Here is a 27,273-nt window from a genome sequence, read left to right on the forward strand (position 1 = left end):
ATGCAGATGTTTTAGGCTTGTATTTTCCGACATGAAGTGGGTCCCGTGCACATGGTTTGAATATTGCTCCCTCCTTTGGTAGATGAAACATTTCTAATTTCTAAAGTAAACACCAAGAATCAATCTGAACCGTTGGGTTCCCCGGACGACAGAGTAGAATGATAAATTAGTTGCAAGTAGGGTTGTGATAAATAGGTAAACAATAAACATATGTGTCTGTCTGTCATGTGTCCCCCTCCTTGCTACTCGTGTGACAAATACAGCTAGCTACCCCCCTTTATTTCTTTCCAACCGTGTCTTTCATTCCCCACACGTTTACTCTCCTTACAGGATGCGTACATATCACACCTCATCTCGCCCGTTTGACATTACTATTTTAGATTAAGTTTTAATATCACACCTTGTATCAGCCGTTTATGGAAGTCACGGCAAACGTTAGCGATTTGGATAAGATACTTCTCCGATACTCTCAACGTATCCAAATATAATTTCTTTTCATTTTTTACGCATACTTTGAAATATATATGTACAGACAAACATATTTAATTATTTAACCGCTTGCAACCGAATCGCATTTTACGGATAATGGTGAAAAATGAGTTAGTTGTAGATTTAAATTTTAAAAACCGCTTATTCACAGTTTAAATGTAGTTTTAAAATTTTAAAAATCACAGCAGCAACTCGTAACATGTATTTTTAATAAAATATATTTTCAAAAATATAGTTAAAATCATATAAATTAATAAATATACACATCTATTAACTAATTTTAGGTTAATTTTAAGATTTCGTTCATAAGATTCACAATAATTATAAGATATATAATCAAAATAAATGAAAAATGTAATCAACATGTAATTTTATTTTTAACCTTTTTTTTTCTTTTTTCTTACCTCCATATTTTTATATGTTTTTAATATCCTTCTCCGTGAGCATTAGTTTGTATTTTATTTTTGAATGTAAATTTATCACGTAACTTAAACTTGAATTTATTAATATTCCGAATTTATTTTTTTGTAAATTATTAATTATTTTAAAATAAGTGGTTGAACCGCAAATCGATCCGCAATAACCTTAAGATCGCAACCGCAATTGAAACGGTTAACCGTAACCGCAAATGCGGTTGCGGATGACAATTTTGGTAAAATCGCTCTTCGCAATTTGGTGCGACTTTTACCCCAAAATTCATCTGATTCGAACCACGTACACCCCTACTTTAAAATGTATAAAATTCATAGCTCCGCATATTTTTTTTCTAAATTTTCTTTATTTGAATTAAAATTTAATATGTTTATTTTTATTTAGAAAAATAAAATTTGAAAAATGATTTGTGAAGCTATCCTTTCTATTCAACTTAAAATATACGTAAAAAATAAAAAAATACTTATATTTTGAGACAGAGAAAGTATTACTACTTAATAGTTAGCGAAATCCAATCCGCTTATCTTAAAAAAAAAATTGAGGAGTTTTTTTAATTGCGACATGATTGATACATATCTAGTTAACAAAACAGTTAATTGTAAAATACTAAACCATTTTATTGAAATTAGTAAAATTCGATTCCGCTAGTCAAAATAATTAATTTAATTTGTTATTATTAGTTGCGTTAAATATTGTCACCTCTAACCTTTGCTAACAAGTGCGTGTAAAGGGAGCGTGCGAGTGACCAGTTTTTGTGTTAGGAAATTTATGCACCAAGAGAATAACACGCCTAGATATTGTCCATAACTCGTATCATTTGTATATACGCCTCTGACCTCTCTATATATAACCAACTTCCTTTCCATCATACCTCACCTCACACATTGCAATTACATACATTTTATCACAACCTTTCAGCTCTCATCTCCTGTTCAACATAGCCTTAACAAAAACTCAACTTCTCAGCTTCTCATCTCCCAGAACTTACAAGTTCCTCCTTGTGTGTGCAGTCTAAACACAACTTCTACATAAACCAAAAAACTAGCTAGTAATGGAGCAGGAAAGCCATGTCATGAAAGCAACTGAGCTAAGATTAGGGTTACCCGGATCCGATGAGCCCGTGAAGAAGAGTACTAACAAGCGTGCTTCATCAGAGATTGATAGTAGTGTGTCAAATGGTGAAAAGGGTGATAATCAAGAATCATCTCTCCACCCTACCAAGTGAGTAATTAATCTCTTTTATGCTTATAATCAAGGACAAAAATATCTTTATTGAGTCATATATTAACTTTTGTAACTCTTACGAATTAACAGGACACAAGTCGTTGGTTGGCCACCAGTCAGATCTTTCCGGAAAAATGTTATGCAACAGAAGAAAACCGAGGCAGAGAGTAGTGGGATGTTTGTGAAAGTGAGCATGGATGGAGCTCCATTTCTTAGAAAGATTGATCTTAAGGTCTACAACAACTACTCTGAGCTCTTGAAGGCCTTTGAAAATATGTTCAAGTGCACTATTGGTGTGTATTGTGAAAAAGAAGGATACAATGGATCCGAGGATGCCCTAACCTATGAAGATAAAGACGGAGACTGGATGCTGGCAGGAGATGTTCCATGGGAGATGTTTATTAGTTCCTGCACAAGGATGAGAATTATGAAGGCCTCCGAAGCTAAAGGCTTGGGATGTCTGTAATGTAAATTCCATACATATACAAACACTCCTGAGCCTGGATTCTCCAAGAATATCGGTGATAAAAATGTACAAGTTCCATCCAAGTCGAAGCTGGCTGTTTTTTTGGTCACGAACCAGCAGATCATGTTCTCAAAAGTACATGACATATACTCCCACAAACAGAGGGAACTGTTTGAGACTTTGTAAAAATTATCTTGCGAGTCTTTTCTTTTAGGGCGTTTGGCCCTCTTAAGATGTAATTATGTCCTACTTTTTTCATGGAAATACAGTATGTTTACTGCAATTATTGGATCTTGTACTAGTTTCAAAAAGGATAAACAATATAAGTGAATTCAGTAGTACAGGAAATCTATATATCAGCGATCATATCTCTTTGCTAATAGAAATTAAATGTTATTATTATTTCAAGCAATGATCATTGATATCCAAACTTGTTAGAACCATTAATCCACAGCAAAACCATATTGCTGGTTGGCAACCATATCAAAATCAGCAAAAGAGACAACCTCTTAAACTATCACACATGGCAAGTCTATATTCTATATCTATCAGAAAAAAGAAGGGGACGAAAATGATTAGTAAAGTTGATGGTAGGATAGGATTTGACTGATTTAAATATGCTTCTAACTGGCCACCAGATTTTATTAGCAATTAACCAACACCAATATAAGGTTCATCACAACATGGTACACAACTCACAGAAACACATTTCATGTTCATAAAATCTCTGGTAAGGCTTGTTAAGCATAATCCGCGGAGAGAATCTCTTTGAAGTCTTGTTAAGGATAATATGCGGAGACCAACCAAATTCATCTCAGAAACAATCATTTTAACTGTTTTTTTTTCATTTCAGTGATTCATATGCTTATTTAAAAAACACACATGAGATAACCATATATGTATCATATTTTGGTGTAAGATCATGCTTTCAGGTCATTATTTATTAGCTTATCTTCTTGGTGGTCCTGATACTTATAATAGGTATTTAGCTCATCTTCTAGAGTCTGGACATATGCAAAGTGCTGCTATCATACTCTGGACTTGAACCTTCAAAAAATTTGTGCAGACACTAACCCATTCTAGTTTTGATCATACTCATTATCTATATCATTATCATATAAGACATGTGTATCAATAACTAATGAAAGATTGTAGTCTATAATCACCTAGAAGAAAATTATATTCGTAGAAAAAGTAGAAAATAGAAAGAATTCTAACACTCCAAAGGTTCTAAGCGAATATAATATACTTTACAACAATATGTAACCGACGATCTATTTTACGGCATCGATATAAGCAACAAATTAGAAAGGTGAGAAATCGTCACCAACTATAAAGTTTGAAACACCAGTGTTTCTTTCAGGATATGATTCCATCCTTGTATCCAAGATTGAGAGTTGAGATTTCACCCACGGTGGGTTATTCCTGCCTTCGACCCATAACGCCTCCCCAGTATCTTTGTGCTTGAAATCTGGATAGTTAGGGCTTCTCTGGTAATAACATCGAAAAGAAAGATATATGTCACTATGTCAGAAACAAGACAAAATTATCACTTAACCAAGCCATGGCTTAAGTTCTTGTGCAATTTATTCGTTTAACTCTTTATTACATTAGTTAAAACTCTTTATTATAAATAAAAGTTAGATTACGGAAGATGGGTTGTCAGTTCATGTATCTCTTAGCCTTTTCATACATGGAGTCCAGGTCCAGGACTAGATATTGGTTGCATTTTTTTTTATTTTGCCGTAATTTACACAAGGTTAACAGAATTTTAGCAAGCATCATTTGAACAGATTACCTTGTTCTTTCTATTATCCCACCATTCAGTTGGATTGACAAAGAAGGCTTGCCATAGTTCCTCAACTGATCCCGTGTTGCTTGCAGCATAATTTTTGGGTCTTTTACCTGCTACAAGGATGCAGAAGCATAAGTAATATGCACGAGATACTATTTCTCGAACAGGAGGTCTTGAAAAAACAAAAAGAAAACCTGAATTTGAATCCCCGTCATACAATGCCACTGGTGAGGCGCTTCTCTCGATAAAATTCAGCTGCGAAACAACTACCTACATAACACAACAGATCATGGTAATTCTGAGTAATTAGCAATCACACAAGATAGTTCAGAAAAGTAGCAATTAAAATGGAAACTGGATCAAAGTAAGAATAAAAAGTTAAAAAATTAAAATACAGAACCTTATAGTAGGTCTGCTGCTTTCCATCATCGCTTTCAACAGTATCAGACACCAGACGACCAGAAACATATATTTGTTGACCTTTTTCTACGTGCTGATAGGCGATCTGAGCTAGATCATCCCAGAATGTTAAATTAATCCTGAAAACTTGTACGATCAGTTTCAACAAATGTCATAAGTATACCTAAACCCAGAGACCATGTATTTTGAAACAATAATAGACACACCTGCACTATATCTTTTGTAATAACACATTAAAACTTAGAGATGACTCACCTGCACTATATATTGTGTAATAGCAACTAAATTTTAAGATAAAAATCAACAAAATAAATTTAAACACTTCTTCACTTTACTTGTGTGATTATATTTACAAATGTCCGGGGATTCCATATACTAAAGACTTTAGCTCCCATTAGAAGCATTAACGAATATAAGTATATGACTCAAACTGTTCATATTTAGACAATTAATGATTGCACAGAGAATAAAACTGAAGATCTTAGAACCAAGACATGATTAACTATACATGTCCATAAATATAAAATAAAGTAGCAAGGTCTCAGAGAGAAAGTGAAAATATTTGGAGAGCAAATAAAGTTGTTATTCTATTCATATCCATACTTCCCTTCTCTCCCTAAAAGACTCAAAAACGCGTGGAAGGAAGTTTTCAAATATCCTTTTTTATTGGAAACTCGAGAACAGGTCGGTAGATAAATCAGTCAATCCAAGTTTCAAACTACAAGGGACAACGGTTCTGTTCATCTATAGAATACTCACCACTGTCTAAACTTTGAGCTTATATAGAATACTGACCACTGTATTAATTTCAGTTTTCAAAAACAGTAAACCTCTGAGCAACCATTTTTTAGGTCCTGGCTGGAAATTTTCGTCGCGTCTCTCTCCAGAATTTGTACTTAAATGACTCACCATCTCACGGATCAACCTTGGCTCATGTTATATTTAAGCTGTACTCAGGGTTGCTCAATTCTGTGCTAGTCTCTTGTTCCTGACTGAAACAGCATTCTACCTTAAATTTCCAGTCAACTGATACACCAAAATGCATAAAGGGCGAACTAGCAAGCCTTTCGCCCCAGGTTTAAATGCCATTCATCCCTAAACCACAATTCATCTGCTAATTTCCTATAACAATCAGTTAAGACCTCGGATAAGGTTTACCCAGGTCTCATCAGATACCTGGATAGATTAATCAGATGTTCAGGTACACAAACTGTAACAATTGTCAGTCAAGACTCGCAGTTAAAAACCATAGACATTTACTCTCCTGTCATTTCTCTTTATTCATCATCTCAGATCACAATTGCCTCAACCACACAACTCATAACCTAACCAGACACGATGTTCAAAGTTTCCGACTAGCAATCACATTATAACAAACTAATTGACATCTACCCAAACTAACCAAAAATCAATCTTATCTAACCTTCCTATCCACTTAGCACCGAATAAGCCCGATACACACAGCATACGCAATTAGACAAAAACTAGGCAATTAGGCATGCCAATATCAAATTAATTCTATATACCTAAACATAACCACAAAGAAATAAAACATTACATAATTCACTCATTTGGGACAATATCCGAGATTTCGAGTTAATCAAAGTTATGTATGTCTCAACAAAAACAAAAGGGGAAAGAGGATAAGGAAGCATTACCAAGCAGTATCAGTAGGAGATTTCCTAACAGCAAGTCTAGACCAAGCAACAACTTTCCCAGAACTAAGATGTTTTATCTGGACAGGTGTCCCTACATTCCCAATCAGTTGCACACTATTACATATCTCTTTTCTCCACTCTATCTCTGTCGGCCTCGGGAACTGTGTCTTATCCGCCGTCACTGCATGTCTCTCGTACTCATAGTACTGACCACTATTTATGTTGTCGTTGTTACTACTGCTGTTGTAGTTGTTGTATTGGTTTGAACATGTTAATGTTTTGCGCGGGAAGTGATGCGTATGTTTGCTTGGTCTGAAGTTAAGTGGTAATAAAAGAGAGTGATGGTGGGTTAGTTTGGGGGCCCACTGAAGAGTTGTTGTCTTCGCTAACACCAGTGTTGTTTGGTGTAGCGCAGCCATTGATGTTTTGTTCGATGTTCTTGCCGAGGAAGAAGGGGAGAAATGAACTGGTTTTGGGTCGGGTCGTTTTGTTTATTTGGTCTGGATCTGTTTTTGGTTCGTTAATATGTTGGCCCATTCAGGCCCATGTATATTCTGCTTTTTTTAATATTTGAGTAAATGTAAACAGGAAATGTTATTTTCAAGATTATTTTTTTTCAAGAAAAAATTTAAGAAAATTGCAAAAGCTAGAAATATGTTCAAATACAATTTTTTCTAAACGAAAAATTGGAAAACTGGATTATGAAAAGTGGGGAAAAACATGGGGTTTGTTTTATGATTAATGAGTAAGGTTAATGAGAATCGAATTTTAATCTCACAGTGTTATTATAAGGATAAGTAATTTTGATATACATAATCGGAACCTCATTCTGTGTAAATCATACTCTCCCCACTTTTTTGGATTTCATATCATTCTTATTTCTATTTATTCCTATTTTCGTAGACTTCGTTCTCATTCCCGATTCCGATTTCTCTCCACCCGTGATGTTTTCTAAACCTAAAAAATAGATAACACGGTTAAATAAGCACAATTACCACGTTTCGAGCCCTTGCACACACTTTCAAAATCAGTTAACAATGGACCATTCCCGAAAGTGAAATTATTGGCTGAAATTGCTGAGGTCGATGGAAGGTTTCTGGTATAACTTTGGAGCTAAATTTAGCTTGCTACGATACTCAAATTTGTACAATGTAGGTGTGTAGCAAGTAGTAAGAATGAACTATATACACATGTATTTCTGCATCTTAAAAATGGAAGACAGAGACAAACCACCTAACAATCACCATCTGTTTGTTTACTGCCTCAATTCGGAATGCTTAAAAATAAGACATATTAATTACTACGTTTCATAAGTAAAAATAGTAGACCATTTAACCTTCACTTGAAGCCTGAGGAACTTAAACGTAATCCACAATCTCATCAAGCATGGTACTATGGTAATAGCTCTATCTGTCTGGCATGAGTATGAGTTGCTCATTTCCAGAAATCCATAATTTATATTTCTGGTATTTTGTTCTGCAAAACAAATAGAGCTTCAACTCCCGTGCTCAAGTACCATACACTTTTACTTTCCTGTAGCTTCATTCATTTAGTATCGCAGAACGCATCTGCCTCAACCACACAACTCATCATACAATCAACTCCCAAGTTCAAAGCATCAGAATTGCAGTCACACTATAACTAATTGAGATCTAACCACAATGTACCCCAATAACCAAACACACCTACTCTTCCTATCCACCTAGCACCAATGTATCAAATAAGCCCCACGCAACACGAAATTATATAAAAAAAACAGGCATGCCAATATCAAATTTAGCTCTACATTCATAAACATGTCAATTTTGCGCTAGTCTCCAAGTATAATCACTGAAAACTAAAAAATCTATCCTAATGAATAAAAGTGATCTTCTGTGTGGTACTTTTTCTGTCCTATTTGATTTCAATTTTTTTGTGCCTTAATCTTCTGTTTTCTCTCCACCAAATTTTGCCTTCGGTTCCTTTTCATTATCGGCTTCTTACCTTCCTTCAGTTCCCTGCAAAAACAATATAAAAACAGTCAAATCAATTAATAATAAAGAGAAACTGAAGATATTTGGATAAAAAGTAGAAAGTGTTGCAACCTATTGTTAAAACACTTGTTGACATTCTCTCTATTAAGTTTTTGCATTCCTTTGATGTAGATTAGGCTCTCTGTGTAAGGCAAAACATGTCGGTAGGTCCACGTTGGTCCAAGATTAATAAGATTCTTAAACTGGCAACTTTCAGCTTGGAATAGTAGCAGATTTCCATTGCGATCATCAACTATGATGTCGCCATTCCTAAAACTCAGTTGTAAATTGTAGCGATATTTCAGCAAATCAGGCAAAATGTATTGTTGAGACCAAATACCTTGAATTTCATCTAAAGCAATAACGACTTGACTTCCCCACTTGCTGCTGTACACTGCAGTACTAACACGGTCAATAAGGCAAGGATTGCATGCAACTTCAGTAAGAAACGTTTCCCAACTAGGCAAATGCTTAAACACCTCATCATGAAAATCAAAGGCCACCAATGTAGCAGGACGTTCGTAAAAATTCACATAGGCGTAATTAGGACTACTCTTCATATTTTGCACGAATATAAACATTTGTGGAGTAGCTGTCTCATCTTTAATTTCTTTCCAAGTCTCGGTTTTACAAGAGTATAGATGAATTTGAAGTGAAGACCTTGGTTCTTTATATCTAGATTCCCAAAGTTCAATGTTCAGAATCTTAATATCTGCATTAACCGGATCATAACCTAATGCAAACTCTGAATGAACTATATGATAATTATCTGCAAAAACTGTTGAAGAGAGATGGGGGACTGGAACTGTTTTGAACAAGTTGGTCACCGGATTCCATAAGAACAACAAACCTTCTTCCCTACTAGCATAAGAAAAACAGACAAGACCATGAACTGAATCAACTAGGTAACACGAAGTTGAGATATTACTTTGCCCATTAATTAAATTAATGCATTTAGAGAATGAAGAATCGGTTATGTTGTGTAAGACAGTAATTGGGGGACAGTGCGCAAATATGGATTCAGTAACTAAAGAAGTGTGACAAGTAGTATTGTGTTGAAGATTGAAAGAGGTTCGAGCGAGGAAGGAATTGATTGGTCCAGGTTTCATGATGAGCGAAAACCACCGCTTACACACTATACTTAGCCGAATTAGATACTTGACGCAAAGTCGGCTCGAAATCTCGTAAAATATTATCGCTTCCGGGAGCGACATCGCCATGCTAAACCCTAGACACTACTGCACGTTAGGGTTGGATCATACGAGGGACTCTGGAGTCTGGACACACAAACCAGGATTCACGTCTGCGTATGGTATGACATCTGCGTTAAATAGGATTCATGCCATTATGATTTTGTTTTAAAAGGCTAATTTATATTTTAAATCTAGTAATTTTTATTTCAGAAAAAATGCCACCAATTGCGTACCGGAATTATATGAGTTTTATTTTTAGTAATAGAGTTCTAAACCCGGCAAATCGGATCGGATCAATTTCGGATAGAATTCACTTTCAAATAATTATGATACATTTGGAGATTATTTGAGTCGGATATGATTGCATTCGGGTTTAATTCAGATGAAATTTAAATTAAGATTGGATAAAATTTGGTACAGATTAAATTAGAATCGAATATTTTCAGAACTTGTTAATTTTTCCAATTTATGAGACTTAAAAAAAATATTTCTAGTAAATCTTGTATTTTTAATATTATATATAATATAATGTGCTTTACAGAAAACTATGATTAAAAAATTATGTTATCATAAATCTTAAATTGTGTGTCAATCCCGATGTTGTGCGGAGTGGTTTAAAGTACGAATTTTACTTATTTCGGGTCATATTCAGTTTAGATAAAATATTATTCGATTTTGATCGGTTCCAAATTATAATCGGATCTTGTATTTCAGATCATTTTCGGTTAAATTTTGGGTTCGAGTAATTTTTGGATCGGTTTAAATTGGTTTTCGAATAATTATCAGATTGTATGATTTGGATCCCGGATCATATACATTTTGATGAATTTCGGTTCGATTTTCGGATTCCGACCCATTTTTCCAGGTCTTAAGAGTTCTAATTTTTTAATCAAATCCAGTAATTAAAAAAATACCCCCTTCATTCACATAAAAAAACCGTGTACTGACGTGAACACGTACGTAGAAGTATTAAGCCCTTTTTATAATCTAATAGCTTAAATCTCATGCGATACTCGGGTTCTCGTTTATATTTATATATTTTTCTTCTGTTTTTTTATTATTTGACGTTTTGACTTTTGGAACACATCTTTAGATGTTTTGACCATATAGCTAAAATTAAAATTTATAATTTTTTTTGAATAAAAATACACAATTATAATTTTAATTCACAAAAAAAAAATTAAAATTTTTTGAGTTTAGCTATATGGTCAAAGCATCTAAAGATGTGTGCCAAAAGTTAAAACATCACATTTTTTAAAAAAAGAGTACTTTTATATGTATAACTAGCGTAAAAGTTTGTGCGAGGCACAAACATATATAGCCCCCGCAATGCTTCATTGCGGTAGCCGCAATGTGTCAATGCGGCAACTCCAGGATTAATATATTTTTCAAAGTTTAATATTAGTTTTATTTTGAAATAATTGTAAAATAATAGATAATAAATATATAAATAATTTTAATTCCTGTTTAAATTTATAATTTATTTATTTATTGATAATTATATTTTTTATTTTGTATTTACTATTTATATTAATAAATTCTTTATTTTAACAAATTATTACTTATAATTATGAAAGTACAAAACTGCCCCCGCTGTCGCAATGACCTATTGCGGCTCCCGCAATGAGCCATTGAGGCAGACGGGACCCGGGTTTAACCCGTTTCTTTCTCAAATCCCTAATTTCATAATAACAAAAACCTAATTAAGATAACCCAGGCGATTTCAAATAATTGGTGGTGATTTGAGGCGATTGCAACATAACCAAACCTAATTCAAGTATGATACACACGTACACACACAGAGAGATACACACACAGATATACACACAGTTACATACACATAACTACCGCAATGAAACAATGCGTATGGTTACTATACACACGACATACACACACATTGATTACATTGTGATTTTGTTCGTTTCTTGTTTGATTTTGTTCGAAATTTCGAATTTATGTGAAATATTAAATGAAAATTTTATTTTTCGAGTTAAATTTTTTAATTCAATTATATTTTTGAATATTAATATTAATCATGTAAAATTAAAAATTAAAAATAATATTAGTAATAAATAATATTAATAATATATTTAAGTTATTATGTATTTCGTTTAAAAAAAGTACTTCAATTATATTTGAATGAAATGAAATATTTAATATTTTATTTTTCTTGTACTTGTCCAAATTAATTTATCAATTTTTAATTTATAGTAAACGAATATAATGCTAAAAATTGAAAATGTGGACAACTAAAAAAATGAAATTTTATCGATTTTTCGTTACCTATAAAAAAATATAAAACAACTCAGCCCCCAGAATGTTAAACATTTATTCGTAACAAATAAAAAAAATACTCTCTGCCACTTACAACATTGTTTCATTATTTCATGGCATAAAGTTCATCGCTGAACTGTCTTACTTCTTTTTCTTTTCATACTTACTATTAATATTTGATTAGATAATTTAAATTGTGAGAGTTTACTTTTTATAAAAGAGTTCGATTATCGCTCACCACGTGAATTTCGAGATTAAATACTTGTTGGAAGGTATATAAGACTAATTACTAAACAAATCAAAATTATGTTATTATAACCAAAAAACATTTGAAATTTATTTGTAGGGATATGCATCGGGTCACTTTGGGGTCGGAAAGTATTATATCACCGCCCCTAACCCTGAACGGGGATTCTTTTGCTCTCCGATCCCCACCAAAACGGGAATTCCCAGGAAATTCGGGAAATAATTAAAAATAATAATCTTGTAATTTTTAAAAAGTTATGATGATTAAAAACAATCTATTAATTCTTATTATATAAAATTTTATATCTCAATTTTTTAACATCAAATCATATTAAAATTAATTTCTGATATAAAGAAATGACACTTTAAAAATTAAAAATATATATTATACTACATTGTAAAAAAATTGGTCAAGAAAAGTATAGATTATTTTTAAAATATATTAATAGTATAAATCATATTACATATATATATATATATATACACACATATACACACACATCGGGGTCAGCCGGGGCGAGATTAATACTCATCCCTATTTTGTTTGGTTGGACTAAAAAACGAAGTGTAAAAAAAATGGGTATATTCATTACTAATTCGTGTCACTCCTAAATTCTTAACACTTAGGTTGACTAAGTGGATTATATATATGTGAGGTGAGTAAAATAAATTGAAAAATTATAGGGTAAATTAATAATAGTATATACATATTAAAAATTAATGAAAAATGACATGATATCTTAAAATATAATATCAAATGAATTACATTCAAAAAAGTATCATGATAAAAACTAAACCGGATAATATGAGAGTGTAAATTATTGTCTAATTTAATAAAACTTTTAGTACTAATTTTATTATTTTAGAAATATACCTAATAACAAATAATGAAATGTACTATATTTAATATAATATTTATATTAGATCAAATTTTAATATATATTTTTTTTCTGAGTCACTGTCCGACTAATCCAAATCATTGTTCAAAAATTTGACCGTCTTAGCCAATATATCAACCGAGTACATATACTCGAATTTACTCACGAGCTAATTTTTCATTAGTTGAATAAAACCCACTTTTGAGTCTAGCTCGGATCAAACTCGGTCCTACTCGGATTAAAAATTAAAAAGCCTAAAAATAAATGATAAAATAATATGAACCAATATATATATTTAATTATTTCTGAGTATTACAAAATATACTCATTCACCTCACTATGTAATCTATATATGCCCGATTTTATAAAAAAATTAAAGTTTTTCACCTTCCGAATGAATTATAATTAAAAAAAAATCCTTAAATAGAAGATGTATAAAATAATGATAAGAACAAAAGTAATATATATTTTTCTAGTAGGTTCATCTTTAAAATAATATGTAATTTTTATATTATACATATCTATACTAAGAAATTAGTTTTAAAAGTTAACTTTTAAATAATTTATTTTTTTATTCGAGTACTCATTCCAAGTACTCCCGAATTAAACTGAATACTCTTAATTTGGTAAACTGATTAATTCAAACTTAATTAAACTAAATTATGATTTTTAAAAAACAAATCCAAATAAAGTATAAAGAAATATTTAATATTATAAAAAATAAATAAATTATAACAATTAACAAAATAATTTATATAAATGTGTGTGTTAGCTTAAATAAAAGAGTCACATAAATAATATAACCAACATTTTATTCACTCAAAAGTTAAAGTTAAAAAAATAGAAATTGATAAAAAGAGAGAATGTGACTTATGAAATAAGAATTTCAAAATGAACTAAAAAATTATGTAGTACATGTGGTGATGACATGAAGTTTATAAGTTGGAGGTGGGGGGATTCAATTTCCGTTGTATACAAAATTAGTATTTAATATTTACAATAATTATGTGAGAATAACATTTTTATAATTTTTCAATGTAAAGGGCAAAATTGTAATTTTACAGATATTAAAACGGCAATTTTTACCATTGTGTTATCATTTAATATATAGTAATAGATAATAGATAGATTTTATTGATTCTAATGTAATTAATTAAATATTAAAATTAATTGAAGTAATGTAAATACTTATTTTTCACGGGATTCGAACCTATATACTTATTTGTAATTTTATAAATAATAGTATGATTGTTGTTGTTGACGGAATTCGAAACTCGAAACTTGGAGTATGTATTCTTTTAGCATTTTGATCAAACGATTCTTAACATTTTATTAAGAAGATTTAGCGATCATAATCAAAAGAAATAACAAAAAAACATGAGTTAATCAAACTAAAAATTATAGCCCATTTTGACTATTATAGTTTAATATAGAATCCGATCTTATTGTTAAAAAACCAGCTAGGGTTTGGACTCACTCCCACATTGTTTTAATATATTCAAAAAATCACACACGTATAAAATTATAAGTGTGTCAAAAGTTCAATTTGAATCCGACTGTGCAGACCATTGGAAGTAGACATGTCAATAGATCCAAAATTTGATCGATCCGAGATTATTTTAGTAAATATGAATCAACATATTAAAACTCTGATCTGGAATCCGATCCAATAGGAAAAAATCTGAATATAAATGGAGCGGATTTGGATTTAGGCCATTCCGATCCGTTAATAAACCGCTCTAGTTTATATATCTATCTATACTATTACATTAAAAACGAAATATTTAAAGTATGGTTGTTAATCCTCCGGTCACTCAATATTGAGCCGTTGGATCAAACTGATGAGGACCGTCAGATATAATCTTAAAAATTATTATTTAAGAGATACAAGGTTTGAATCTCATCAGTAACATATTAAAATTACAATTTACTATATAAAATAATAAATATGTACTAGTATATAATTATTTATAAATATATATATATATATATATATTATAATTTTTTATTATCACGACCCATTGTTTATATTTCATTCACTCCGGTCTCTAAAGTCTAGTCCATTGCTATATTATAACCCGGTTGTTTTAACTTTTTAGTGCCGCATATCACCTCCGGTCTCAATTCACATAACAGTTCTACTTCGATGTATCAATTTCTTTTCATTGTTCGAATCAAATACTCTCCAATTCAATGGTATGATTAATTTTTGATATGTTTCCGATTTATAATAGCTTTTGTCTTAAGTTACAGTAAAAAATAGGTATTTATAAATGAAGCGATATCTGTTCTGAAATCCGTGATCCGAACGAATTCGGATATGGATCGGTTTATAAAAAATCTGGGACCGATCCAATTTGAATCTGAAAATAAATAAATATAAATATGGATTTAGGTTGATCTGATCCAAACCCGATACATTGACAAATTTAATTAAAAGTAATATGTCAATATCTTCGCATGTGGGGTTGATTATTGAAGAGTGTCGTGAGCTTCTTCGGAGTCGAAACAATGTTAATTTATTTTTCATAAAACGGTCTGCTAATGGCAGCTCATAACTTAGCTAGGGCATCTGCATCAAGTTTGAGTGGGAATGATGTCGAGGTAAAGTTTATAATTGTATTTTGAATAATTTATCTTTGAAATAAAATCTTCTACGTCGAGTAAAAAAAATAAAAACTTTTCTATCATATTTACGTGTACGATATAAAATGGTAAAATTTTAGTATCTCCGGATTACATACTGTGTTACCTAGTTACAACCTTAATAACAAGTAATTTCAACTTAACATATAATCATAAAACCTGAGAAACAACTTATTTATCATGTAACCATAAAATCTGGGAAACAAATTATTTCTTCTGCAATTGTATACCTCTATCCATAATGACACACTGAACTCAAATATACTGTGTATATTCACTGAAATTTAACGATGTTCATGTTCCAGTAAATGAAAAAGATAATCTATCAACCAAAGAGTATCATGTTTATTTCTTTTCCTAGATATGCAAATGACACTGTTATATATTGTTGGACAAACTTAGTATTTTAGACTAAGTTGTGAATCATTTTGAGACTCTATATGAGTGAGACACATTATGTGTTGGTGGTGTGTATTTATTGGAACGTATTCTCCTCTTCGAGGGGATTCCAACGCATATTTACACGCTCAAAATGAGTAAAAGGTGAATGAGAACTGATGTTCCAAAGTTTTACCTTTTAATATGAAAAGTGGTTCTGTACCACATCGAGAGTAGCACAAACCTATTCCTTAGTTTTTCTTATAAATACCATGTACCATATCGAAAAGAAAAACAAGTCATTTCAAGCCTCTCTTTATAAATAGAGTCTTAGGGCATCAGTTTTATTAAGTTGAGGAAATAAGAGTCATCTCTTTCATTCTCGGTCTCTTTAGTCTTAAATTTTTCCAATATTCCGGTGATAGTTCTCGGGCTTAGTTCAAGTTCCCTGAGAGTATATTCGATCTATCGATTATACTAGTATCTCGTTTTATCCTGGGAGGCTATCGACTCGCACATACGGTGAGAGGCGAAATAGCTTTAAGGAGACAGTTTCAACTGGACTCGAGGATCTCCCTTTGTTTATATCCTTTCTTTCTCTGTTTGATTTCGTTTACTCACACACACACTTATTTGATTTATATGTATTAATCGCAGATTGTATTCACAATCTTAAAGCTATTTTTTTATATACATCTGTGACTGATACATCTATATCTGCTTGTTTTGTTGAGTAACAGACCGATGGAGAACCAAACTGTGAACGATCCGATGAACATGACGGCCGATCCCAACGCACAGATCACTGCATCTGATGGGGTTCATCAGCAACCGATTAACCCTAACGCACAGATCGTACGATCTGATGGGGGTCAAACACCTGTTGGACATGTGCCTTCGGGACATGTGCCTGTGGGACACACTGTCATTGGACAGTTTAGTGTTCCTCTTGGACAGATATCGACGGGATTCACTCATCCGATCATACCTGCGGTACCTACTGGTGTGCATACACTTGTAGTACAGACGCACATACCATCTGTTCCACCTGTGGTGCCTGCTGCACCTTTATGCCAACTGTGCCTGCTACACATGCTGAAAAACTTAAGAAGTTCAACGGAACAAACTTCAAACGTTGGCAACAAAAGTTGTACTTTTATCTGACCACGTTGCATATGGATCGCTTCCTTAAGGAAGAACCACCGTTGCTCACTGCTGAGAGTAACATGCAGACTGTGTATGTTGCTGATGCTTGGAAGCACTCCGACTACGTCTGTCGGAACTATGTGCTAAATTGTTTGTCTGACTCGTTGTATAACGTATACAGCGCGAAGCCAACAGTTAAGGTCTTGTGGGAGTCACTTGACCATAAGTATAAAACCAAGGACGCTGGGACAAAGAAGTGGATTGTTGGCCGCTTTCTTGATTATAAGATGACAGACTCTAAGACTGTGGTCAGTCAGGTACAGGAACTGCAGGTGATCATTCATGACATTAATGTTGAGGGAATGGTCATAAGTGAGTCTTTCCAAGTTGCTGCTGTTATTGAAAGGCTTTCACTTCGATGGAAAGATTTCAAGAACTACCTTAAGCACAAGCGAAATGAGATGTCTATGGAGGATCTTATTGTTAGACTTCGTATTGAAGAAGATAACAGAGGGTCCGAGAAGAAAGTTAATGTTGCCACTAAGAAGGCAACATGGTGGAGCATGCTCAAAGCTCCAAGCCCAAGAAGACTAATTCTGGTAAAGGGGCAAAGCTGGCACCCAAAGGAGGGATTTCAAAGTCAAAATTTCAGGGGAAGTGCTACAACTGTGATAAAGTTGGTCATAGGTCTTCTGACTGCAAGAAGTCCAAGAAGCCCAACAAGAAGAAAGAAGCAAACATGGTAGAGAATATCTCCAAGGAGATGGGTAATATAGACCTCTGTGCTACGGTCTCTGAAGTGAACCTGGTCGGTTTTAATCCACGTGAATGGTGGATTGATACTGGTGCTACTAAGCATGTTTGCTCAGACAAGGCGATTTTCTCTAGCCTCAAAGCTTCCAATGCTGGTGAGAAGCTGTACATGGGGAATTCAGCAACTTCTACCATTGAGGGTGAAGGCCGGTGATCCTGAAGATGACCTCTGAGAAGAATCTGACTTTGAAGAATGTACTTTATGTGCTTGATATTCGCAAGAACCTTGTATCTGGTTCTCTGTTGAGTAAGCATGGCTTTCGCATTGTAATAGAGTCAGATAAAGTTATTTTGTCTAAGAGTGGTATGTTTGTAGGCAAGGATTATTTAACCGATGGGCTTTTTAAGCTCAATGTAATGTCCGTTAAGGACGATAATGAAATGAAGAATTCTTCTGCTTACTTTCTTGAGTCTCCTAATTTATGGCATGCTAGATTGGGACATGTAAATTATGACACTTTACGACGTTTAAGTGCAAAAGAATACATACCTAAACTTACTATCGATTCAAAACATAAGTGTGAGACTTGTGTTGAGGCAAAATTAACGAGATCATCATTTAAACGTGTGGAAAGGAACACCAAAGTGCTAGACCTAATACGTAGCGACATATGTGATTTAAAATTCGCTCCAACAAGAGGAGGTTACAAGTATTTTATTACATTCATTGATGATTGTACAAAATAGTGCTATGTATATTTGTTGAAAAACAAAGACGAAACTATAGATAAATTTAAAATCTATAAGGAAGAAGTTGAGACACAACAGACTGAGAAAATCAAACGATACGAAGTGATCGTGGAGGTGAATATGTTGAACCATTTGGGGAATTCTGTTCACAACATGGTATAATCCATGAGGTCACTGCACCATACTCCCCTCAGTCAAATGGTGTGGCTGAAAGGAAGAATCGCAATCTGAAAGAGATGCTGAATGCGATGTTGTTAAGCTCTGGGCTTCCACAATCGATGTGGGGAGAAGCCATCTTAAGCGCAAATAATATTTTAAATATTACGATGCGCAAGAATAAGGATGTAAGTCCTTATAAAATGTGGAAGAAAAAGAAACCAAGTTACCAACACCTGAAAGTGTGGGGGTGCCTTGCAAAGGTACTGATCCCTACACCGAAGAAGGTGAAGATAGGTATTAAGACTGTGGATTGTATCTTCATCGGATATCCTCCACACAGTACTGCATATCGGTTTCTTGTTCATGAATCCAAGATTCCTGATATTCAAAAGAATACCATTATGGAATCAAGGAATGCCTCATTCTTTGAGATGATATTTCCCTGTAATCCAGGAAACCAACAACCTACGACGTCTAAACGATCTCATGAGTCTGTAGATGATGATATTGAGAGTGATGAAAGTGAAGACGAAAATATGGGGGTAGTGAGAAGGAGCAAAAGACAACGAACGGAGAAATTCTATGGGTCTGATTTTATGACCTATTTGCTCGAAGAAGGTGACCCAAAAACCTATAAGGAGGCGGTTACCTCACCTGATGGGCCTATGTGGAAAGAGGCCATCAAGAATGAAGTTGATTCAATTATACAGAATCATACTTGGGAATTAGTGGACTTGTCAACTGGTTGCAAACCATTAGGTAGCAAGTGAGTTTTCAAGAAGAAGTTGAAAACTGATGGCACTATTGATAAGTATAAGGCCAGACTTGTGATTAAAGGATACAAGCAACAAAAAGGCCTTGATTACTTTGATACATACTCTCCTGTAACGAGAATAACGTCCATAAGGATGATGTTTGCTATTGCTGCAATGCGTAATCTAATTGTACATCAAATAGATGTGAAAACAGCTTTCCTAAATGGAGACATAGATGAGGAAATCTATATGAAACAACCCGAAGGGTTTGTTGTCCCAGGACAAGAAAGGAAAGTCTGTAGATTGGTGAAATCATTGTATGGTTTGAATCAAGCGCCTATGAAATGGCATGAAAAATTTGATGAGGTCGTGCTGGCCAATGACTTCAAAATTAATGAATGTGATAGTTGTGCCTATTACAAGGATAACGAGAGTGGCTATGTCATGATGACACTATATGTAGATGATCTACTTATTGCCGGAAGCAATGATAAAGTGATCAAATCTACCAAGGATATGTTGAAATCAAGATTCGACATGAAAGACATGGGACTAGCAAATGTAATTCTGGGAATTCAAATTTCTAGAACATCAGAGGGTCTCGCATTAAGTCAACCACATTATGTTGACAAGATCATTGAGAAGTTTCTTAAGGATGACTTTGAGAAAGCTAGGACACCTGTGGATATGACTTTGCACCTATCCAAGAACAAAGGTGTAGCTGTTTACCAATTGGAATACTCGAGGATAATTGGTAGTCTGATGTACCTCATGAGTTGTACAAGACCAGACATTGCATACTCAATTAGCAAGTTGAGTAGGTTTACGAGTAATCCGGGAGCTGATCACTGGAAAGCGATCATAAGGGTACTAAGGTACTTAAGGGGAACTCGAGACTATGGACTACACTATGAAAGATACCCAGCAGTATTAGAAGGATATACTGACGCAAACTGGATATCTAGCAAGAAAGCACTTAAGTCTACGAGTGGCTATGTGTTTACATTAGTTGGAGCGGTAATATCATGAAAATTCTTAAAACAAACGGTGATAACTCATTCCACGATGGAAGCTGAGTTTGTGGCACTAGATAAATGCGCCGAAGAGGCTGAATATCTACGTCAGTTTCTGGAGGATATTCCAAGATGGCCAAAGCCTGTAACTGCAATAGGAATTCACTATGATAGTCAATCTACTATTGGCAGAGCACAGAGCACGATGTATAATGGAATGTCTCGTCATATACGACGACGACACAGTTCCATTAGACAATTGATCTCAACCGGAATTATCACTATTGACTATATACCGTCAAAAGATAATATCGCAGATCCACTAACCAAAGGGTTATCAAGAGAGGTGGTTATGAAATCATCGAGAGGGATGGGCCTTAAGCCTATTGCTTAACGACATCATGGTGGACACCCAACCATTGCTGACTGGAGATCCCAAGAACTTGGTTCAATGGGACAACTAAATTATGATGACCAAATCACTGTGGGGTAACCCCTGGCATGTTCCTATGATGAGGAAACAGTGAGACCCGTAAGGTACGAGGTTAAGTTTTGAGCTTTTAATGATCTTTGATGAATACATGGAGTTCAGGAGTGAACGCATGAAATTCAGTTGAGTAAACGCGGGTTACTCTATAAGATAAAGATCACCTATGTGGGAGAGAAGTGGGGTCGCTTCAAAGGAGAATTGCGAGGTACAATTCTTTAAAAACTCCTGCAGAACCAGGACGATGTTCCATGGCCAAAATGGACATAATCATGAGAACTGAATGAGTCAGGAAAGATATAGTGATGAGTATGTCATCGTTTACACAAACGGTCGAACAGTTCAAGGACATCGCGTCATACTGTCTACCAGTAAAGTCGATATACTTATTCGAGCGAAGGTTCAAGGAGCATTCTCTACCTATCGTATGCTAAATCTGACCGCCGGAACTATCACCAAGTCAAGCTCCGCGTCTGTCTGTCTATGTGGTGCGTGCTACTGTACCATCAGTCTCATTTGTTGGGGATTGTTGGACAAACTTAGTATTTTAGACTAAGTTGTGAATCATTTTGAGACTCTATACGAGTGAGACACATTATGTGTTAGCGGTGTGTATTTATTGGAACGTATTCTCCTCTTCGAGGGGATTCCAACACATATTTACACGCTCAAAATGAGTAAAAGGTGAATGAGAACTGATGTTCCAAAGTTTTACCTTTTAATATGAAAAGTGGTTCTGTACCACATCGAGAGTAGCACAAACCTATTCCTTAGTTTTTCTTATAAATACCATGTACCACATCGAAAAGAAAAACAAGTCATTTCAAGCCTCTCTTTATAAATAGAGTCTTAGGGCATCAGTTTTATTAAGTCGAGGAAATAAGAGTCATCTCTTTCATTCTCGGTCTCTTTAGTCTTAAATTTTTCCAATATTCCGGTAATAGTTCTCGGGCTTAGTTCAAGTTCGCTAAGAGTATATTCGATCTATCACTTATACTAGTATCTCGTTTTATCCTGGGAGGCTATCGACTCGCATATACGGTGAGAGGCGAAATAGCTTTAAGGAGACAGTTTCAGGATCTCCCTTTATTTATATCCTTTGTTTCTCTATTTGATTTCGTTTACTCACGCACACACTTATTTAATTTATATGTATTAATCGCAGATTGTATTGACATGTATATCCGGTGCACCTTCAGCCTTCAGCTTTCGTGGACAAAACTACAATCCATCAGTCCTTGTTACATATGGTTCGAAACACTATCGCAATTACATAAACATGTAATACATAATAATTTACGACTTAAAAAAGGACCCAACTATCCACTAAGTAGAAAAATAGGAGCTACTTCTTCCACTATCAAAGTGCATTGTCACTTCCCACTACGCCCACTGTTGAAACTAAAAGTAGAACCTTTTAAGAAAGCTTTGAAAATTAAAAGATATTTGAATCTGGCAATTAGGGTAGGGTGGGGTTGAATTATTGTAGGCATAGCAACAAAACCTCAAACCTGATTAAAGTCGAAGTGATGGTGAAAGGAACATGATGTGATGACGACTAAAAGAGTGTCTAAAAAGCCAGAGTTGGACTGGTAAGTAGTAGGTAAATACAGCTTTTATTCATACGATCAAAGAGATATTGACATTTGAGGTTCAAGAAGGATGATCGCTTTTGGGGTTGATGAGAGTGGTGGATTCTGAAGGGTGCGTGGGGTAGATTACTGAAGCAAGGGAGATAGGCATAATGCATAGTGCCTTGGATTGAAGAAGCTGCATAGCAGCTCCAACATTTTCTTCCATGAGCTTAGCTACTTGTTGTTCTGTGCCATCATCTGACCATTTCTCCCATGGTGATTGATTTCTTTGATCTTCACCGCCTTCTTCCTGCACACAAATCTTCAACTGTTGACAAAAGAAAGTAAATATACAGTTTTCTTCTGCTGCAATTCAAACATCTTGTTACCTCAATTGAAGAGATAGGGATCTCAGTCACAAGTGGTGCTACGGCACCAGCACCGCCTAGTCTACTCATGCTCAACACCTGTAAAGTAAATGAGCCAAGTCAATCTATGTCTATTTAAGCAATGAAAGTCATCTATATAGCAATTCATCAAGAGCAAAAAACCATCTCTGTTTTAGTCATTCAGCAAAACAGTCCCTCGAAGCAAGATGCTCAGAATCACTTGCAGAGAACTTATATTACTCCATGTCATTTGCCATTTAGGAAACCAGCAGTTCAACAGTTTTAATATAAAAACTTAAATCAATTAAAATTTATAAGGACCAACCAGTGACCTTTCGTATAGACATCGATACAAACATGAAGATGAATAATGGCCACATTCAAGACATAATCACTAAATCAGTCGATACTCTAACAAAACAAAAATATTTATAATCAACAATGAACCATTTCCAGAGATAAATTATTACTAAATGATAGTAGCCTGAAGTTGATGAGGTCCGAGTTAGGTTTCTGGTGGAACATTGGAGCTAAAATTATTGTGCTACTGTGCTACATCAAATTATTAGTTTGTTACAATAGTTGTGTAATGCATAGCAAGAACTAACTATATACAAGTTTTTGAGCATGTATAAATTTTTCTGCATCTAAATCATAGAAGACAGAGACAAACCATTCTTATACTATCAACTAGTGGCCGACACAGAAATTTTTTTCAGGGGGGTCCGGAATATATGATAATAACATTAATGAAAAACTATATTACAAAATAATAAAATTTAAGATTTTTTTTAAAAATTCTACTCAGGTTTTTCGGTTATTAACAACCAAACTTACTAAACAAAAATGTAAAACTCTTTTAGATTTGTAAAAAAAGCCGGGTAAAAGGATCATATGGAAGAATATTAAGAGGAAAAAATTAAAAAAAGAAAGAGAACATGAGTCAGAAATTAATAAAATTAGTAATAGATGGAGCAGTGCAACATCGAACTCTGATCTCCTGATCAAATACAACACCCAACTACCAGCTGAGCTGCAATACATGTGTATGCGTTAATCTAGCATACTTAACAAACGACAAAATACTACAATAGCTCCTCACTAAAAAGAGTGGTGGACTATTTTACCTTTACTTGAAGCCTTAGGAACTTAACGTAATCCACAATCTCATCAAGCATGGTAGCTCTATCGGTCTGCAAAAAAAAAAAAATCAATCGTGCTAAAAAGTTAACCACAAAAAAATAGATGAACAACAATCACATAACACAGACGAGTGTGTACTCATTAAGGGGTCATCACGTAGTTCATTTAGAATTCTAGGGAGAGTTAAAAACGACCACGAAAGTCTAAAGAGACCAGGTCCGGAGTCCGAACCTTATTTACATTTGGAACCAATTTTTGCAATGCCCTAATTCTTTCTGCAATCCTCTCCCTGCGTAACTGCAACAACAGAATCAATAGAAGTCATGATACTATTGTGGATGTGTAATGAAGGTTCAAGGAGATAATATACCTAAAGTACATTATGTTTTTTGCATAATTTTACAAACATACATATAATATTTGGTTTAAATTTGTATTTACATATAATTTTACGAAAATATGTAAAACACGGAAGCTTATTGGAAACTTAAGCTTAATAAGTTAATATTTGTAAAAAAATTATTTGTATTCAGTGTATACACTGCTCGATCTTTGTAGAATTAAGCTTCATAAATAAATTCCTACAAGGTAATATTATGGATGAATATTAATAGCCAAACAACAGCACTCCAGATATATATCTAATAGGTTAAGATTTACTGTATCACCTTCTACAACTGAATATCATACTTAACCCTTTTATAGAGTTAAACTCTTGAACAAATTGATCTCTAGAAAATGTCTTAGACTCGTGGAAATTACAGTTACTTGGATAATGTGGACTTAAAAGTGTACAAACAGATGACACAAAAAACTGGGCAGAAAGACCACAAAATTAGGTGCCTTTTTTCAAACACTTTGGGAATGGTCCCAATCTTAAGAAAGTTGTCTTAGTGATGAGATGAACCACCTATATACTCTTTAATTTTAATGATGCTTTGTTCATACGATTATTTTTGTTTTATTATATGGAAACAAAACATAAAAAAACTTTGGGATGGGGAAATGTCACTTCCTAAGTGATCATTGATCATTTGTTTCCTAGTTCCTTCAACAATGAAGAAAACAAAGTGTAGGCTAGAAGTGTCAAAAGAAGTATAGCTGCTTTCAATCAAACAGAAACAGGCCGCCCATACTTTGAAAAATGGAAGTGTTTTCAAGCAGGCTGCACTTATTTCTACAATATGGAAACATAGAGAACCCTTACAACAAGATTGATGATGTTACTAAGATTTAATAGGATGCGAATGCGCAAGTTTGCAACTTACCGGAAGATGTTTTAGATATTTGATCAAGAAGCAGATATATACTTAATTAGGGATAATTCTTTCAAATAATGATTCAGGAGGTAAGATTGTAGTTCAGATTAAAAAATCAAAAGGTCTTTGGGTAGAATTGATAAAAGGGCACTAAGATCAGCAAAGATTGAATTTATCTACATATATTAAATTTAGCAAGCACCTAAGAGTTACTTATGTCCCCTTGTTAAAGAAGATAACAAAGAGTAGCTACACCAAATTTTTTAAAAAAACTTTAGCATCCCATATTAGTAGTAACAAATTAACATTAATAGTGTATGCCGCGAGAAAAAAAAAGTTAAGGAAAAAATAAATAATACCCTCTCAGCAATACTGTGTGGATCAGTAGCTTGGCCTCGCTTTGCCCTCTTCTTTTGAATAACAGCAGGTGGATTTGTGGTTCTTAAAATTGGTTTATGCATTGACTGGCCTTGGAAACCCTACAACATATTAAGACTCGAATAGTTCAGACAATAAAAATTTGTTAACAGAAAATTAACATAGTACAAAAACACTTGTAATAAAAATAACACAGACACGTGAATATTATTATGATGTAATAATATACTTACAGACTTGATAGTTGAAGAGAGACGAGTATCAACAACATGATCAGGAAATGTTTTTACACTTCCCGATGCATGCATTGACCCTAATGGAAACTCAAACCCACCGTTGCCACCGGAATTGAGCTGCAACATCGCCGGCGATGGTGATGATTCGTTTCCCGCCAAATTGGGAACGGCTCCGGTGTAAGGTGGAAACCATAGGATTTGGTCGAAGAAGTCGTCGGAAGTTCCGTCACCGGCATGGTTATCCATGGCGTGAACTTTTCCGGCCGTTTAAATTGTGTATTTATATCGGTTCGTTTAGTGCAATTTGACTGCGCAAACATACGCCTAAGCTGTATGTACACTCACAGACAGAGAGAGAGAGAGAGATTTCTAGTAGTGAGTGCGAGAGAGACGGGAAGAGATGGTGATGGTTATTTGTACCCCAGAAAAAGCGGAATGCTGGTTTTCTACTTGAAAACGTAACTTTATTTTTTGACATAAAACTCCTTACTCGTGTTTTTTACGAATATGCCCTTGTTGACGTTCGATGATGCGATGCTGACCTCAATCAAAACGTCGTCTTGAGTAGTATTAGACTTGTAGTATTGAATCGTTAATACTCAGTACTATGTAGTCAAATTTTCAAGTCAGGGCAGGGTATATTTAGCTCTTATTTACTGAGTTTGTTGTGTTGTTTTATTTTAATTTGGTCAGGGAATTGTTGACTTGTTGTGTTGTTTCTTGTTTGTACAATGTTATGGACTAGCGGTCACCAGATTCTTCATTTGACTAGCCAATTATTAAGCCGTGACTATCTTAATTTTAAATTTAGTTTTACCTTGGCCATTTGTTCTTGGCAGATTATTCCAAGCCAATATGAGAATTGGAATTAAAACTAAAAAAAATAATAAATTTGAGAATGTTTTACCGCGGATTGTCGCAATGTTTCATTATAAAATGTGAGTATTACTATTATACTTTATTGCGGTAATTGTATTCTACAATGATGATCGGAAACAACTCCCTTTGTTGTTTGTTATAGACAAATGGTACAACATTATATTTTCAAATAAAATAAAGTGCAATTTGTGGATGTGAACTTTATATATTAGACCATTTGAGTTACCACACTTTAAAAACT

At 34.0% G+C, this 27,273-nt stretch overlaps 4 protein-coding genes across 6 annotated transcripts; 1 reads left to right on the plus strand and 3 right to left on the minus strand.

The window, feature by feature from the left end:
- The first annotated feature begins 1,779 nt into the window (after window positions 1–1,779).
- LOC141682729 (auxin-induced protein 22D-like) lies at window positions 1,780–2,894 on the plus strand. The gene is made up of 2 exons (XM_074487428.1): window positions 1,780–2,142; window positions 2,236–2,894. The coding sequence occupies exons 1-2, from the start codon at window positions 1,973–1,975 to the stop codon at window positions 2,609–2,611; spliced, it is 546 nt and encodes a 181-aa protein (XP_074343529.1). The 5' UTR covers window positions 1,780–1,972; the 3' UTR covers window positions 2,612–2,894.
- Window positions 2,895–3,760: 866 nt separating this feature from the next.
- Window positions 3,761–6,984, minus strand: LOC141682728 (protein OSB1, mitochondrial-like). 2 transcript variants are annotated; one of them, XM_074487426.1, is made up of 5 exons: window positions 6,485–6,984; window positions 4,807–4,945; window positions 4,601–4,676; window positions 4,410–4,519; window positions 3,761–4,101 (listed from the first exon to the last, which is right to left on the minus strand). In XM_074487426.1, exons 1-5 carry the CDS (start codon window positions 6,901–6,903, stop codon window positions 3,916–3,918), a joined length of 930 nt encoding a protein of 309 aa, XP_074343527.1. In that variant the 5' UTR covers window positions 6,904–6,984; the 3' UTR covers window positions 3,761–3,915. The 2 variants fall into 2 exon arrangements, with proteins under 2 accessions (XP_074343527.1, XP_074343528.1); XM_074487427.1 differs by having other exon boundaries at window positions 4,410–4,516; window positions 6,485–6,982.
- Window positions 6,985–8,271: 1,287 nt separating this feature from the next.
- LOC141682726 (uncharacterized) lies at window positions 8,272–9,772 on the minus strand. The gene is made up of 2 exons (XM_074487425.1): window positions 8,569–9,772; window positions 8,272–8,481 (listed from the first exon to the last, which is right to left on the minus strand). Exons 1-2 carry the CDS (start codon window positions 9,714–9,716, stop codon window positions 8,388–8,390), a joined length of 1,242 nt encoding a protein of 413 aa, XP_074343526.1. The 5' UTR covers window positions 9,717–9,772; the 3' UTR covers window positions 8,272–8,387.
- Window positions 9,773–22,357: 12,585 nt separating this feature from the next.
- LOC141686799 (transcription factor UNE12-like) lies at window positions 22,358–26,580 on the minus strand. Of its 2 annotated transcripts, none has more exons than XM_074491880.1 (6): window positions 26,151–26,580; window positions 25,899–26,018; window positions 24,512–24,577; window positions 24,265–24,330; window positions 23,138–23,215; window positions 22,358–23,076 (listed from the first exon to the last, which is right to left on the minus strand). In XM_074491880.1, the coding sequence occupies exons 1-6, from the start codon at window positions 26,397–26,399 to the stop codon at window positions 22,828–22,830; spliced, it is 828 nt and encodes a 275-aa protein (XP_074347981.1). In that variant the 5' UTR covers window positions 26,400–26,580; the 3' UTR covers window positions 22,358–22,827. The 2 variants fall into 2 exon arrangements, with proteins under 2 accessions (XP_074347981.1, XP_074347982.1); XM_074491881.1 differs by having other exon boundaries at window positions 22,358–23,058; window positions 26,151–26,578.
- Between the last annotated feature and the right edge of the window lie 693 nt (window positions 26,581–27,273).

This window comes from Apium graveolens, chromosome 9 (assembly GCF_009905375.1).
Source record: "Apium graveolens cultivar Ventura chromosome 9, ASM990537v1, whole genome shotgun sequence".
Lineage (NCBI taxonomy): Eukaryota > Viridiplantae > Streptophyta > Magnoliopsida > Apiales > Apiaceae > Apium > Apium graveolens.